At 41.7% G+C, this 15,546-nt stretch overlaps 1 protein-coding gene across 6 annotated transcripts; it reads left to right on the forward strand.

The window, feature by feature from the left end:
* Window positions 4-13,749, forward strand: ZNF829 (zinc finger protein 829). Of its 6 annotated transcripts, none has more exons than XM_013998466.2 (6): window positions 4-280; window positions 935-1,008; window positions 4,357-4,483; window positions 4,792-4,887; window positions 11,598-12,622; window positions 12,907-13,749. In XM_013998466.2, exons 2-5 carry the CDS (start codon window positions 976-978, stop codon window positions 12,575-12,577), a joined length of 1,236 nt encoding a protein of 411 aa, XP_013853920.1. In that variant the 5' UTR covers window positions 4-280; window positions 935-975; the 3' UTR covers window positions 12,578-12,622; window positions 12,907-13,749. The 6 variants fall into 6 exon arrangements, 5 of the variants coding, with proteins under 5 accessions (XP_013853920.1, XP_020952847.1, XP_013853918.1 ...); XM_021097188.1 differs by having other exon boundaries at window positions 131-546; XR_001309087.2 differs by lacking the exon at window positions 12,907-13,749 and having other exon boundaries at window positions 131-546; window positions 4,609-4,887; window positions 11,598-12,630.

The following is a 15,546-nucleotide window of genomic DNA, read 5'->3' on the forward strand; positions in this document are numbered from 1 at the left end:
CAGAGGGGGCGTTTCCTGTGTGAGGGAGACCGGGGTGAGCCTGGTCGGCTCAGGTGGTTAAGCCCGAGTGCCCGAGCTACCGCGCGTGGCGTCTCTGAGGCCCGACTAAATTCACAGTTGCGGGGGCAGTCGATCAGGGTGAGCCCTAGCAGGGCGCTGAGAGAAATCAGCTGTGGGGCCCACTGTGGACCACATTTCCCAGAGGGCCTAGCGGCCGGTCGCTCTTCTCGCAGGAACTCGAAATTTGCGTCACGCCTGGCGGGACTGTTAGATCCATGAGGTGGGCGATCGTGGGCCCGTGGGGCACTGGTTCAGCTCTGCGGGTTGGGATCCTGGGGGACCTGGAGGAGGCTGAAATTGAGGAGGCCAGAGGCTGATACGGAGGCTGGTGCTTGTGCCTGTGCGGGCGGAACGGACTGAAAAAGGGGAGATTTTGCGACCCTTTTGCATATGGGGTTGTGACCGTGTGTCCCTATGGTGGTGTGTGATTGTGACCACGCGACACTAGGATACCTGCGGCTATGCGAATGTAACATGTGTTCCATGGTGAGTTTGGTATATTATCTGTGTTGCCATGTGTGGTTCTATGTGTGCAGGTGTGGAGTGTGTGTTCCCTTGTTTTAAGTATGTCTGTGCCTCATGAATGTAGCACCGCGTTTATGGGTAGGAGGCTCCTGTCAACTGTGCGATTGTTACTTCACAGCTCTGTCTCTAGGAAACCTCTGTGAGGTTTGGTCAGACTTTAGTCCTCGACAGCTGTAACCTCAACTTTCTCCTGAAACACTGAAATTGGGTGGGACGCCCCATTTTCCTCTGATCTCCATTCCCTGAGTGTGTGCTGAGGCTTAGGGCTGAGACTGGGGCTGAGCCCTGACTTGACCAGTTTGAGCAATCAGAAAAACCTGGTGTCTCAAACTATTACTTTCTCATCTAGTTCTACCCTTTGCCAAGTGAGGAGCAGAAGAGAAGGAAAGAATGCATGCTGAACTTCTACAAGCAGTGTCCAAAGTATGTTGAAGTTTCTTTTTTGCTTTCCTTCTTCTGAAAATTAATGCTTAATAAAGATATGTCACTTGAGGAGTTCCTGTTGTGGCTCAGTGGGTTAAGAACCCAACAAATAGGACACAGGTTCAATTCCTGGCCCTGCTCAGTGGGTTAAGGATCTGTGTGGCCATGAGCTGTGGTGTCTGCTAATGTGGCTTGGATTTGGCGTGGCCATGGCTGTGGCTGGCAGCTGCAGCTCCAGTTTGACCCCTAGCCTGGGAACTTGCATATGCTGCAGGTGCCACCCTAAAAAGACCAAGAAAAAAAAGATACCTCTCTCTCCCTTTTTTTTTTTTTGTCTTTTCAGGGCTGCACCTGTGGTACATGGAGGTTCCTAGGCTAGGGGGTCCAACTGGAGCTGTAACTGCTGGCCTACACCATAGCCAGAGCAACACAGGACCCGGGCGATGTCTGCAACGTACACCACAGCTCAGGGTAATGCCAGATCCTTAACACACTGAGAGAGGCCAGGGATTGAACCTGCATCCTCGCAGATTCTAGTCGGGTTCACTGACTGCTGGTCCACGTTGGGAACTCCAAGGATATGTCTTTTGATTATAGGTTCTTATAATTTTCCCACCAGAAAAAAGTATAATTGATTCTATCGAAGTGCATAACTCCCATATTCCTAATATTTACGTATTTGGAAAATGGGTCCATTTCTGTTTGCCAAGTTTTCTTTTTAAATGCAGTATTTATGGAGTTCCCGCTGTGGCTCAGTAGGTTAAGAACATGATTAGTATCCATGCGGATGTGGGTTCATTCCTGGCCTCACTCAGTGGGTGAAAGGATCCAGTATTGCTGCAAGCTGTGGCAATAGGTCGCAGACATGGCTCAGATCTGGTGTTGCGGTGGCCCTGGTGAAGGCCAGCGGCTATGGCCTGTTTTGACCCCTAGCCTGGGAACCTCCATGGGTTTGGCCCAAAAAGCAAAAAAACCCAAAAAACTATTTATTATGATTTTAAAATAAAGTATGGCTATTTTAGAGATTTCAAAAACACAGAATTCCCGAGAAAAAATGAGACCACTCAAATAACTAGTGATAATTTTTGGTGTATTTTCATTATTTTTCCAAAATCAAATTATACTTATCATTTTATATTCTATATTTTCACTAAAAAGTGTCATCCTTCTATGTTGATCTTTGTAAATACCATTGTTCAAAGATACATTTTTTATTTGCATGAGGTATGGTTTATCCTTTTCTTCAGATCAGTTGTGTCAGACATGAAATCTTAATGGTTTGGGGTTTTTTTTTTGGCCATGCCTGTGACATGCAGAAATTCCCTGGCCAGGGATCAAACCCAAGCCACAGCAGTGACAATTCTTAACTGCTAGGCCACTAGAGGAACTCCCAAAAATGAAATCTTTAAATATGTATTTCATTTATTTTTATGGCCCTACCCACAGAATATGGAAGTTTGCGTGAGATTGAACCTGTGCCTCTGCAGGCAGATTCTTAACCCACTGCACCACTGTGGGAACTACTAAATATTCATTTATACAATCACACAGGTACATATATGCACACGGGTTTGAATTTGGATTTCCATGATTAATAATGAGATTGAACACCATTTCATATGCTTATTGGATATCAGTATATCATATCTTCTTTGTGATAGGCCTGTTGAAATCTTTTACACATTTTGCTCTTGGATTATCTCTTATTGATTCATAGGAATTCATTGTGATAATGGATCTTTGACTTTTTCTCTTTGGCACAACACGCAGTAACTTGATGTGGGATCTCAGTTCCCAGACCAGGGACTGAACCTGGGCTGCAGCAGTGAAAGTGTTGAATCCTAACCACTAGACCACCAGGAAACTCCCTGGATATGCATCCTTTATTGATTATATTTTTCTAATATTTGGATTGTTTTACGAATTACTTTTTTTGCTGTTGTTGTTGTTGTTGTTGTTGTTGCTATTTCCTGGGCCGCTCCCGCGGCATATGGAGGTTCCCAGGCTAGGGGTTGAATCGGAGCTGTAGCCACCGGCCTACGCCAGAGCCACAGCAACGCAGGATCCGAGCCGCGTCTGCAACCTACACCACAGCTCACGGCAACGCCGGATCGTTAACCCACTGAGCAAGGGCAGGGACCGAACCCGCAACCTCATGGTTCCTAGTCGGATTCGTTAACCACCGCGCCACAACGGGAACTCCACGAATTACTTTAAAGTAGTGTTATGAATAAAAGGCCTTTTTTTTTTTTTTTTTTTTTTCTTTTTTGGCTGTCTCTCCACATATGGAGTTCCCAGGCCAGCAATCAGATCCAAGCCACAGCTACAGCAACACTAGATACTTAACCCAGTGTACCACAGCAGGAACTCCAGAATTGTCTTTAATTTAATCTTGACATTAGCTTGATATTCAATCTTGGCTTGGTATGTAAGCTTCATGCTAGCTCTGGCTGGGTATGGAATTCTCAGCCAGAATTTGTTTTCTTTGTAATATTAAAAGAACCACTGTTTTCTTACTTTAAATGGTGCTGTTGAGAAATCCATTGCCATTCTGATTCCTGGCCATTTTTTGGTAACCCACAGAAGCTTTTAGAAAGTTCTGGTTTTCCCTGATACCCTAAAATTTTACTCCAAAATATATCATAAAATGTATTTTAGGGAATTCCCTTTGGTGCAGTGGTTTAAGGGGTTCAGTGTTGTCATTGTAGTGGCTTGGGTTGCTGCTGAGGTACAGGTTCAGTCCCTGGCCCAGGAACTTCCACATGCTGCAGGCACAGTAAAAAATACATATTTTTAAAATTTTTGCTTATCTTTTCTCTAGGGCCATACCCATGGCTACAGCTCCAGTTCAACCCCTAGCAACACAGGATCTGAGCCATGTCTGCAATCTACACCACAGCTCTTGGCAATGCCGGATCCTTTAACCCATTGAGCAAGGGCAGGGACAGAACCCGCATCCTCAAGGATACTAGTCGGGTTCATTACTGCTGAGCCATGACAGGAACTCCAAGAAATATATATATTTTTAAAAGTCCATCACATTTTTGCCTCTCTTGAGGCTTAAAGGGAACATGGGAACCAGAAAGGAACTCTCATCAGATGTCACTGTGACCAGGCACTGAGCTGCATGCTTGCTATTTCATCTCATTGGAAAAGTCCATTCTTTGTGCACATTCCCAGACATATCCTTCTGTACATAGGAGATATGTCTTGACTAGTATGATAGGGTTCCAGCCCTTTCAATTTGCTTAATCATCTCTGTCCTTTTCTGTAGAGCTCTCTACCACTTTGCTTACTACCATCTTTTTCTTCTCTCCTTCCATTGTGAAAGCATGTTTGTTGTTTCAGGCATCAATGATGTTCAGGGATGTGTCTATAAACTTCTCTCAGGAGGAATGGGAATGTCTGGACTCTGGTCAGATGAATTTATACAAAGAAGTTATGTTGGAGAATTTCAGCAACCTGGTTTCAGTGGGTAAGGATAACTATCCCCCAAATTGAGAGTCTGCCTTTCTCCACTGTGCATTGAATATCTCCTTTTTCCATTGTGAATTACTCATTTCAAGTAACCAGCTAAATTTCTACTCCCTGTTCCCTAAGGAATGGTTGAGTTGGAATGGAGTAGAAGAGTTGGAAATGAGCAGCTCCCTTTGGCTGAGGCTGAAGCTTCATCATCTTTTTCTGGTCCTTCCTGTAATGGCATCTCTTTCTTGATCAAAGGACTGGATCTCTTTTCTGGGACATCAACAGCATAACCATGTCCATGTCTTTTCTTGTGATCAGGACTTTCCAATTCTAAGCCAGCTGTGATCACCTTATTGGAACAAGGAAAACAGCCCTGGATGGTTGACAGAGAGCTGACGAAAGGCCTTTGTTCAGGTAAGTGAGAAATGAATTGATATTACCTGTGTTATCAGGAAACTCCCCTAAAAACTCAAGGGCTCTTCCATAAAAGAGGTACCTTGCTTTTTTCCTCTTATGCTTTCTTCTCAATCCAATGTAACAATATACATCCTTCTTCATTTCCAAGACAATGTTTCTACCTACCTTTTAGATTTCATTCCTTTATAGGATCTGCTTAATTTCATTTGTAAAACTGTCTTTTCCAGTACTGGTTTTCATTTTATCTACTTTCCAAGTATTTGTTAACTTCACTAACTAGTTTGTTCTAGATTTAGTAGTTCATTATTTCATTTATCAAACGTTTGAAGGAGTTCCCTGGTGGCTCACTGGGAGTCTGGCATTGTTATTGCAGTGGCTTGGGTCACTGCAGCAGCTCAGGTTCAATCCCTGGCCCGGGAACTTACACATGATATGGGCATAGTCAAAAAAATTCCATGCATTTTATGATTATCATGATGATGATGATGATTATGACTATTGTCTTTTGGGGGCCACACCAATGGCATATGGGAGTTCTCAGAGCTGTAGCCACTGGATTATGCCACAGCCACAGCAATACCAGATGAGCCACATTTGTGACCTATACCATAGCTCATGGCAACACCGAATCCTTAACCCACTGAGGGGCCAGGGATCGAACCTGCGTCCTCATGGATACTAGTTGGGTTTGTTAACTGCTGAGCCAGGATGGAAACTCCACATTTAATTATTTTTTACGTTAAAAAGATTCAGGGGTTCCTGCTGTGGCGCAATGGGTTAGGACTCCAACTGCAACAGTTCAGGTTGCTGCAGAAGTGCAGGTTCTGTCCCAGCTTGGTGCAATAGGTTGAAGGATCTGGTGTTGCCCTGGCTGGGGCATGGATTACAGCTGTGGCTTAGATTCAATCCCTAGCCTGGGAACTTCTGTGTAATTCAGATATACGTATGGAAACCACATGATTATAAAGTTTGAAGAATCACACAAGTGAATGCATTCATGTAACTGCCACTTCAGACAAGTAATAGAAAATTACTCTTTCTGCCCTTTCCCAATCGCTAGCCTCTTTGTACTCCCCCTCAAATAGATACCATCTTGACTTCCAATTCAGTGAATCTATTTTTCCTGTTTCTTAGCTGTAAATACCTGGAATCATACAGTATTTATTCTTTTGCCTTTAACTTTATGTTTATGGATTACATCACCTATAGTGTTGCATATAGCTGATTTTTATTTTCAGTGCTATGTTGTATTCCATTCTGTGAATATATGTTATATTACTTATTATATATTGCTAATTATTATAAACTAAGTATCCTTTCTACTATTGACCATTGGGTTGTTTTCCACTTTTTACCTATTTTACATAATGCTGCTGTGAACATTCTTGTACATAACCTTTTTCTTTTTTTTTCATGGCTGCACCCGTGGCATATGGAGTTTCCCAGGCTAGGAGTCTAATCAGAGCTACAGCTGCCAGCCTATGCCACCACCACAGCAACTCGAGATCCAAGCTGCATATGCGACCTACACCACAGCTCATGACAACGCTGGATCCTTAACCCATGAGCAAGGCCAGGGATCGAACCTGAAACCTCATGGTTCCTAACTGGATTTGTTTCCACTGCACCACGATGGGAACTCCTAAACTATCTTTTTTCCTATTTTGAAACAACCAGGTTTTTAAGACAAAACTTTTATGTTTTTTTTTAATAACAAAAGCATATGCCATTATATCTCTCCTAACCATTGTTTCTGCATAGTCTTAACTGCTCATGTTAATTATAATTTTTAAACACAGAAAAGTACGGGAGGTAATTGAGGCCTGTCATATGTAAACATTTTAACAAACTAGAAAGGTCCTTAGCTCATGTAATACCATTTCTCAGAGGCACCTACATCCCTTTTGAGCCATTATAAAAAGGACAGAAATGTTTGTTTACATTACAAAGCACTATAAGTACTCTCTTACATAAAAAATGAGGCATATATGATCCAGCAATCCCACTCCTGGGCATATATCCAGAAAAAAATTATAATTCAAAAGATAAAGGTGTTCCTTGGAGTTCCCATTGTGGCTCAGTGCAAACGAATCTGACTAGTATCCATGAGGACGCAGGTTTGATCCCTGGCCTTGTTCAGTGGGTTAAGGATCCAGTGTTGCTGTGAGCTGTGGAGTAAGTTGCAGATGAAGCTTGGATCTGGCGTTGCTCTAGCTGTGGCATAGGCCAGCAGCTACAGCTCCAATTCAACCCCTAGCTGATTCGACCCTAGCCTGGGAATCGCCATATGATATGCTGCAGGTGTGGCCCTAAAATAGACCAAAAAAAAAAAAAAAAAAAAGAAAAAAAGACATAGGTGTTCCCGCTGTGGCACAGTAGGTTAAGGATCCTACTGCAGCAGTTCAAGTCACTGCAGAGGTGTTGGTTGCAGCTGTGGCTCAGATCTGATCCCAGGAACTTCCCTATGCTGCAGATGCAGCCAAAAAAAAAAAAAAAAAAAATGCATGCACTTGTATGTTCATAGCAACACTATTTACAATAGCTAAGATAGAGAAAAAACCTGAATATACATTGGCAGATGAAGAGATAAAGAAGATGTAGTGTATATATACAATGGAATACTATTCAGCCATAAGAAAGAATGAAGTAATACCATTTGCAGCAACATGGATACAACTAGAGATTCTCATACTAAAGTGAGTTAAGTCAGACACAAATACCATATGATATCACTTAATATGTGTAACCTAAATTATGATATAAATGAACTTAACTATGAAACAGAAATAGATGCACAGATAGAGGCAATAGACTTGTGGTTGCTAGGAGGGAGTGGGGGAGGGATGGATTGGGAATTTGGGGTTAGCATGTGCATGTAAACTATTATATACAGAGTTGAATAAATAACACAGGGAACAATATTCAATACCCTGTAGTAAATCATAATGGAAAAGAATATGAAAAAGTATATATGTGAGTAACTGAACCATCTTGCTGTTCAGCAGAAATTAACATAACATTATAAATCAACTATACTTCAGTAAAATATATATATATATATATTTTTTTTTTTTGTCTTTTTGCTATTTCTTTGGCATATGGCATATGGAGGTTCCCGGGCTAGGGGTCCAATCGGAGCTGTAACTGCCGGCCTACGCCAGAGCGACAGCAACGCGGGATCCGAGCCGCGTGTGCAAACTACACCACAGCTCACTGCAACGCCGGATCGTTAACCCACTGAGCAAGAGCAGGGACCGAACCCGCAACCTCATGGTTCCTAGTCGGATTCGTTAACCACTGTGCCATGATGGGAACTCCAGTAAAATATATTTTTAAAAAATTAGGCATACATATTGAATAGGAAGGGCATATATATTAAAACTATGTTTGGGGACCAATATTTTATTTTATTTTATTTGCTTTTTAGGGCCCCACCTGCAGCATATGAAGTTCCCTGGCAAGGGGTCAAATAGGAGCTGCAGCTGCCAGCCTACACCACAGCCCCAGCAACGTAGGATCTGAGCCACGTCTGCAACCTACACCACAGCTCATGGCAACACAGGATCCTTAACCCACTGAGCGAGGGCAGGGATGGAACCTGCATCCTCATGGATACTAATTGGGCTCATTATTGCTGATCCACACTGGGAACTTCCTGGGGACCAATGTTTTAACTTTTTCCTTTTTTTTTTTTTTAACTTTTTAGGGCTGCATCTGTGGCATATGGAAGTGCCCAGGCTACAGGTCAAATCTGGCCACAGCAATGCCAGATCCAAGCAGCGTTAGCAAGCTACACCACAGCTTATGGCAAAGCCAGATCCTTAACCCACTAAATGGGGCCAGGGATCAAACCCAGTAGTCCCCATGGATACTAGTTGGGTTTTTAACCCACTGAGCCACAACAGGAACTCCTAATGTTATTATTGATAGAGAAAAATCCACTATTGCCATTTTGTTTTCTCTTCTTGTAGTTCTTTTGTCCTCTTTTCCTCCTTTGCTGCCTTCCTTTTGTTTCTTTGTTTATTTGTATTCATATGCTTTGAATCCTGTTTTTCTTTTGTGTAACCTTTTTAAGGTGTTTTCTTTGTGGTTATCATGGGGCTTTCATGTAACAGTATACTGTAAGATCCCTTGGGTTGGGGATCCAGCATTGCCACAACTGTACCCAGGCCACATCTGTGGCAAGGATTCATTCCCTGGCCCAGAAACTTCCACATGCCATGGATGCAGCCACAACAACAACCACAATAGTATGTTTTAAGCTGATAACAACTTAACTTAGATCACATGCAAAAACGCTTGTATTTATTACTACCCCACACTTTGTGTTATTGACATTGCACCCTCCTGGTACACAAATATGTTCACCAATCAGGAAGATTCCCCCAGTCCTTGCTAAGTTTTTTACTGAGGTGTCATTATGTAGGTAGGGGTGCCCAGCCCCCTGCCTTGAAACTAAGGGTCCACTGTGAGTCACCTCATTAGTGTAAATTTAGGTGTGTTGAAAAGGTACTTGTGAATAACCAAAAAGAGTTTTGGATTTCCCGTTGTGGCGCAGTGGAAATGAATCTGACTAGTATCCATGAGGACGGAGGTTTGATCCCCTGCCTTGCTCAGTGGGTCATTGATCAGGCATTGCAGAGAGCCACAGATTCCACGTTGCTGTGGTTGTGTAGGCCATCGGCTACAGCTCCTATTTGACTCCTAGCCTGGGAATCTCCATATGCTGTGGGTGCAGCCCTAAAAAGACCAAAAAAGAGTTTTATCAGCAAGTTTCAGTGGTTTTTGAAGCTCTGCCAGGAAATGGGAACAAAGATCAGATACGTATTTTATATGACAAGTATGTATATATTGTCTGTTATTTATTTCGCCTCAGTTCGGTACCTATGCCCACAGCTATGCTGGATGTTCTTGAGTCCAGGTTTCCTGTTTCTTCCTAGATTTCTAGTTTTCTGTGAGAATAGAAAAGTATAGTCATCTTTTTCTGTGGGATAGGGGTGTGAGATATAATCTTTTGAACTCATCCTTCAGCTTTCATTATTTTCTGCACTCCACTTTAAGAAGTGCCTGTTGCCTCCAGTTCTTATGCATTTTTAGGGATTTGCATGTACCATGAATCAGTACTGTGAAATTCACCCACTGTAGGCTGTTTAATATTCTCTGGTCAGTCATTTATCACTCATTCATTGGCTTTCCAGCTTCCACGTTTTACTGCTACTGTTTCTTCTCCAGTATCTTTTGTCCTAGTGAAGTTTTCCTTTCTCCTTGTTTAACCTTTACTGTAATTTTTTTTGTCTTTTTTGCCTTTTCTAGGGCTGCTTCCCTTGGAATATGGAGTTTCCCAGGCTAGGGGTCTAATCAGAGCTGTAGCTGCCAGCTTACACCAGAGCCACAGCAATGCGGGATCCAAGCCGCATCTGCGACCTACACCACAGCTCATGGCAATGCTGGATTGGACCCTTACCCACTGAGCAAGGCCAGGGATCAAACTTGCAACCTCATGGTTCCTAGTGGGATTCATTAACCACTGCACCACAACAGGAACTCCAAAATCATGTCCCTTTTTAATTAAAAGTACAATTTACCCTCATTCCTCACTGATTCTATATTCATGATTTCACTTACTAAGATTTTTAAACCTAAAATCAATACTTGCAGTATTTTCATGATCATTGGCAGATATATGCGGAGTGGCAGAAAATGTTGACACGGAGTTCCTCTTTTCTTACAGAGAATATTTCATTCTTACTCTCTTCTTTGTCACTCTTAAATTGCCTCCCTTTTTAGTGACTTCCCTGACTTGAAGATTCCATTTCTCTCTCCCAGCATCAGCATCACAGAATTCCAAGGCAAATATTTTCACTGAATCCCCAGCATATATATATACACACATACCAAGCTCTATTCACAGAACATATTTACCTTTCTACCATCCTCAACAGATTCATTCAGCACCCTAGACTTGCCCCAATGTGAATCTGCTAACAATATACCCTTTGCTTAGGGTTGCTGACCCTCCCCCACTCCCACTACCATTTATATACTTCAACACAGTTATTCCTCCAAAGTCTTGTAAGTATGACAAGTGTCTGCAAACTACAAAACATATAGGAGTTCTGATTGTGGTGCAACAGAAACAAATCTGACTGGTAACCATGAGGTCGCGAGTTCAATCCCTGGCCTCACTCAGTGTGCTGCCATTAGTTCTGGTGTAAGTCCCAGACGCACCTCAGACACTGTTGCTGTGGCTTTGTAAGCCAGCAGCTGCAGCTCCAATTCCACCCCTAGTCTGGGAACCACCATGTGCCACAGGTACAGCCCTGAAAAGCAATACAACAAAAAATATACTCTGATGCTCTTTATATGGTTACATAAATTTATACATGGTTAGAATCACTGTATAATGTGGATGGCCCTGAATGGTGTGAATTCACTGAAGTTTAAGGTGATTATGATCCACACAGAATTTTAGGATTATAGAGGTCATCTATTTCTCTAATCACCCTCTTCAGCTTTATTTATTGCCTTTCCTTAATATCTACGTTTTTTGTATCAATTTTACAAATTACTTAGCCATATTTAAGAACTGTCTAAGCATTTATTTTCCCAGGTATTATTTTCAGCTTAATCTTTCCATTTCTTTTTCAGATGTTTTAACTTTTCCTAGAGTATGAAAAATGAACATATGCCTTTTTATTTTCTTTCAGATCTGGAATCCATGTGTGAGACCCAGTTATTATCCCTAAAGAAGAGACATTTTAGTCAAGGAATATTTACCCATGAAGACATACCCACTTTTATTCCACCCACATTTCTCATACCATATCAAAAAACTATTAATGAAGAGAAACCCTGTGGATGTAAAATATGTGAAAAGGGCTTTAATCAAAACCCACACTTTACTCAACATCAGAGAATTCATTCTGCTGAAAAAAACTATGAATGTAAGGAGTGTGGGAAATCCTTTAGTCGTGGCTCACTTGTTACTCGACATCAGAGGATTCACACTGGTGAAAAACCTTATGAATGTAAAGAATGTGGCAAGGCTTTTAGTTGTAGTTCATATTTTTCTCAACATCAGAGGATTCACACTGGTGAAAAACCCTATGAATGTAAGGAATGTGGGAAAGCCTTTAATTACTGCTCAAATCTTAATGATCATCAGAGAATTCACACTGGTGAAAAACCGTATGAATGTAAAGTATGTGGAAAAGCCTTTACTAAGAGTTCGCAACTTTTTCCACATCTGAGAATTCATACAGGTGAAAAACCTTATGAATGTAAGGAATGTGGGAAAGCCTTTACTCAACATTCAAGGCTTATTCAACATCAAAGAATGCATACTGGTGAGAAACCTTATGAATGCAAGGAATGTGGGAAGGCCTTTAGTAGTGCCTCAACGCTTACTAACCATCACAGAATTCATGTTGGCAAGAAACTCTATGAATGTAAAGAATGTGGAAAAGCCTTTATTCAGAGCTCAGAACTTATTCAACATCAGAGAATCCATACAGATGAAAAACCATATGAATGTAATGAATGTGGAAGGGCTTTCAATAAAGGCTCAAACCTTACTCGACATCAAAGAATTCACACTGGTGAGAAACCTTATGACTGTAAGGAATGTGGAAAGGCCTTTGGTAGTCGCTCTGATCTCATTCGCCATGAAGGAATTCATATTGGATAAATGGTAGGCCCTTTTGAAAATCTTTATAATATTTTTTAAAAACAGATGATGCAGGAGTTCCCGTTGTGGCGCAGTGGTTAACGAATCCGACTAGGAACCATGAGGTTTCGGGTTCGGTCCCTGCCCTTGCTCAGTGGGTTAACGATCCGGCGTTGCCGTGAGCTGTGGTGTAGGTTGCAGACGCGGCTTGGATCCTGCGTTGCTGTGGCTCTGGCGTAGGCCGGTGGCTACAGCTCCGATTAGACCCCTAGCCTGGGAACCTCCATATGCCAGGGGAGTGGCCCAAAGAAATAGCAAAAAGACAAAAAAAAAAAAAAAAAAAAAAAAAGATGATGCAAAAAATAAGCCAAAAAACAACCAAAACAAAAACAGACAATGCATGGTCAAATATTCCACTGTGTAGTAGTTTTCTAAGGCTATGTTAACAAAGTACTGAGTACCACAAAATTAGATGGCTTAAAACAACAGAGACCTATTCTCTCAGTTTTTTAGTCTTAAAACCCCAAATCAAAGTTGTTGGCAACGTTGGTTCCTTCTGGGGATTTTGAGGAAGAATCTATTCTATGCCCTTCTCCTATCTTGTCCTAACAGCAATTTTGGACATTCCTTGGCTTGTAGAGGAATCGCTCCAATCTCTGCTTCCATCTTCACATTGCATTCTCTCTGTGTTTCTGACTTTTCTTTTATGGACACAGGTCATCTTGGATTAAGGCTCACCCTAAGAATGTCACCTTAATTTGATTATATCTAAAGACCTTATTTCCATCTAAGATTACATTCACAGATACAAGGGATAGGACTTCAACATAGTTTAAGCCATTACACTGTTAACTCTTTTCTAATGTATTTGTAATTTCATACATAGCATTGATCAAATAAATATATTTTAAAATATGAATTCAAGGTCTAAATCAAACTCTTCCTCCCAAAAGAAAGAGTCTATCCCAAAACTACTTATTCCATTATTCCTTCCCAGTTACTCTCCATTTTGGTTATATGTTTGTATTAGCATATGTTTTAGGGCCATCTTTTCTATTTCTGTAGCTAGAGAATACTACACTTTAAATTGTGTAACATAGGCTGTCTCTGATTCATGGTGGAATTATAACTTTTTTTTGAAGGTAGCTTTATTTTCTCATTTTGTAAAATTAATTTTTTTATTGTAAAAAAAAGGAAAATAAAAATAGGACACAGAGAAAAAAATAAAGATTATTTCAAAGCATACCAAAGATGACTACTTTCAAATTATTATAGCATATCCTTCCAGGCTTTATTTAGTGTAATCATGAAATGCATGGTGTACCATAACCTGCTTTAAGTATAGATGTTTTATGTTTTTTGTTTGTTTGGTTTTGGGCTTTTTTTGTTTGTTTGTTTTTTGGTATTTTGAGGGCCACACCCGTGGCATATGGAGTTTCCCAGGCTAGGGGTCGAATCGGAGCTATAGCTGCCAGCCTACACCACAGAAACAGCAACGCAACCCACACCACAGCTCATGGCAACGCCAGATCCTTAACCCACTGAGCAAGGCCAGGGATCGAACCCACAACCTCATGGTTCCTAGTTGGATTCGTTAACCACTGCACCACGATGGGAACTCCTGTCCTTTTTTTTTTTTTTGTCTTTTTGCTATTTCTTTGGGCCGCTCCTGCGGCATATGGAGGTTCCCAGGCTAGGGGTCCAATCGGAACTGTAGCTGCCAGCCTACGCCGGAGCCACAGCAACGCTGGGTCTGAGCCGCGTCTGCAACCTACACCACAGCTCACGGCAATGCCAGATCCTTAACCCACTGAGCAAGGGCAGGGATCAAACCCGCAACCTCATGGTTCCTAGTCGGATTCGTTAACCACCGCGCCATGACGGGAACTCCCTTTTTTTTTTTTCATTTTTATTTATTTATTATTATTATTATTTTTGCCTTTTAAGGACCACATCTGAGACATATGGGTGTCCCCCAGCTAGGGGTCGAATTGAAGCTACAGCTGCCAGCTTACACCACAGCCACAGCCACTCCAGATCCAAGGTGCGTCTGCAACCTATACCACAGCTCACAGCAACACCAGATCCTTAACCCACTGAGCAAAGCCAGGGATCAAACCCACATCCTCAGGGATACTAGCTAAGTTCACTACCACTGAGCCACAATGGGAACTCCCCTAAAAAACTAAATATAGAACTACCATATGATCCAGTAATCCCACTCCTGGGCATATATCCAGACAAAACTATAATTCAAAAAGGTATATAGGAGTTGGCAGCTGCAGCTCAGATTTGACCCCTTGCCTGGGAACTTCCATATGCCGCAGATGCAGCCCTAAAAACAAAAAAGAAAACAAAGATATTGACATCAATGTAACAGAATAGAGAACCCGGAAATAAACCCTTGAGTATATAGTCAAAGAATTTTCAACAAGGGTTCCAAGACTATGCAATGGGGATAAAATAGTCTCTTCAATGGTGTTGGGAAAACTAGATACTCCATGCAAAAAAAAAAAAAAAAGTTGGACACATAGCATATATATAAAACAACTCAAAATGGATCAAAGACCCAAATGTAAGACCTAAAATTATTAAAACTCCTAGAAGAAAACACAGGGAAAAGCTTCAGGACATTGGATTTAGCAATGATTTTTGGATATGGCACCTAAGCATAGACAACACAATAAATAGCAGACAAATGATACTACTACAAACTTTAAAATGTATGTGCATCAAAATAAATAACAAAAGGAGTTCCTGTTGTGGCACAGCAGAAGGAATCTAACTAGTATCCATGAGGATGCAGGTTCAATCCCTGGCCTCACTCAATGGATTAAGGATCCAGAGATGCTGTGAACTGTGGTGTAGGTTGTAGATGAGGCTTGGATCCTGAGTTGCTGTGGCTGTGGCACAGGCCAGCAGCTGTAACTCGGATTCAACTCCTGGCCTGGGAATTTCCATATTCCTTGGGTGCAGCCCCCCCCCAAAAA

This window comes from Sus scrofa, chromosome 6 (assembly GCF_000003025.6).
Source record: "Sus scrofa isolate TJ Tabasco breed Duroc chromosome 6, Sscrofa11.1, whole genome shotgun sequence".
Lineage (NCBI taxonomy): Eukaryota > Metazoa > Chordata > Mammalia > Artiodactyla > Suidae > Sus > Sus scrofa.

Excerpts from the sequence above, each read along its gene's own strand:
- ZNF829 (XM_013998464.2), top strand. The coding sequence starts at position 475 with ATGGTGGTGTGTGATTGTGACCACGCGACACTAGGATACCTGCGGCTA. Across the intron at positions 547-4,356 it reads AATGTAACATGTGTTCCATG|GCATCAATGATGTTCAGGGA; the intron begins GTGAGTTTGGTA and ends TTGTTGTTTCAG. Across the intron at positions 4,888-11,597 it reads GACGAAAGGCCTTTGTTCAG|ATCTGGAATCCATGTGTGAG; the intron begins GTAAGTGAGAAA and ends ATTTTCTTTCAG.